The following is a 1220-nucleotide window of genomic DNA, read 5'->3' on the forward strand; positions in this document are numbered from 1 at the left end:
TGCAGAGATCTGAGGAGCAGTTAACCATAGTCCTCAGAAATCCACCGCAGTTTGGAATGCAAACAAAAGAAAGCGCAAGGTACTGGACATCTGGCCGAAAACGAGTTTCAAGCAGTACCCGGACAATCCCGGAAATGAAACATTGTCAATATAAACTAAAGGTGCATGCCATAGCCCTTAGCTATTAGCTCAAAATTAATTCCTCCAACCCTCTGATAGGGCGTTTGAACCCATATTGGTTTTCCCTCAACAAATACATTCCTTATTATTATTTTTTTTACAGAGTTGGTCAGGAATTAGCAAACTAGCTATAACAAGAATTAATTTAATCAATTCCAACAATATTTTGTTTAAATCCCTCGAATGAATGTGTCCCCAATGTTAATGAACAGCAGTTTTCAGCATTAAATTGTTCCAAATCCAAAACTTTATTAAACCAGAGTTATATAAAAAAAACAAATCTCTCCTAGTACTTCTCTGGCAGCCTGTGCCAACATTGGAAATTAAATCTATTTATCCAGTTGACTGGTATTAAAATGTATAATAATGCATTACCACGTTAAACTCGGTGATGTAGGCCATACATGCACAGACATGTGGAGACGCTAGTTCCTGCTCGAAACGTTTGAAAAATGAATGTAGTTGCAGAAGTGAGCTGCATGCATACATCACTTAAAACTGTTCAGTCAAACCATGCAAAATTGACTTGTAATGAATCAATGCAGCAAAAGCATTAACTAACACTGATTTGTTGTACTTTTGGGTGCATTAAAAGGCTATAAATGACTGAAAGATAAACCAAAACATAAAAACCTTAAAGCTGTCATAGGTAGCACCAAGGAAATAACACATAACACGTTCACTGTCTGCACAGGCTACTTCTAATCAAAACACCAACATACAAGTGCATTCCTGACATTTTGAGATTTACTAAACTCCTAAATTTCTAAATTTTTATTCTCTCTGGAACACACAAAATATCTAGCAAGTTCCCTTGAGACTGAGTAATAACAATCAGATCACACTGTGTTTTCTATCTTTCAGGCTACGCTCACTTTATCCGAGGACGACAGTACTGGAAATTCGATCCCGTTGGCATGAACTCTTTGGAGGGCTACCCGCGCTACGTCGGCATGGATTTTTTTGGCTGTAGAAACGTGTGAGTCTTTAACTATGGAGAATCACACTAACAGGATTTTTTTTTTTTTTTTTTACTATGA

At 37.0% G+C, this 1220-nt stretch overlaps 1 protein-coding gene across 1 annotated transcript in view; it reads left to right on the forward strand.

Annotated features, from left to right (window-relative positions):
- The window catches only part of mmp11a (matrix metallopeptidase 11a), a 25978-nt gene that overhangs the window by 22660 nt on the left and 2098 nt on the right, over positions 1-1220 (forward strand). The window contains exon 8 of the mRNA XM_032515588.1: positions 1045-1220. This exon is cut by the window's right edge and continues 2098 nt beyond it. Coding sequence (XP_032371479.1) covers positions 1045-1163 — 119 coding nt within the window. The 3' untranslated portion in view covers positions 1164-1220. The remainder of the gene's footprint in view (positions 1-1044) is intronic.

The sequence above is a fragment of the Etheostoma spectabile genome, chromosome 5, assembly GCF_008692095.1.
Source record: "Etheostoma spectabile isolate EspeVRDwgs_2016 chromosome 5, UIUC_Espe_1.0, whole genome shotgun sequence".
Classification (NCBI taxonomy): domain Eukaryota; kingdom Metazoa; phylum Chordata; class Actinopteri; order Perciformes; family Percidae; genus Etheostoma; species Etheostoma spectabile.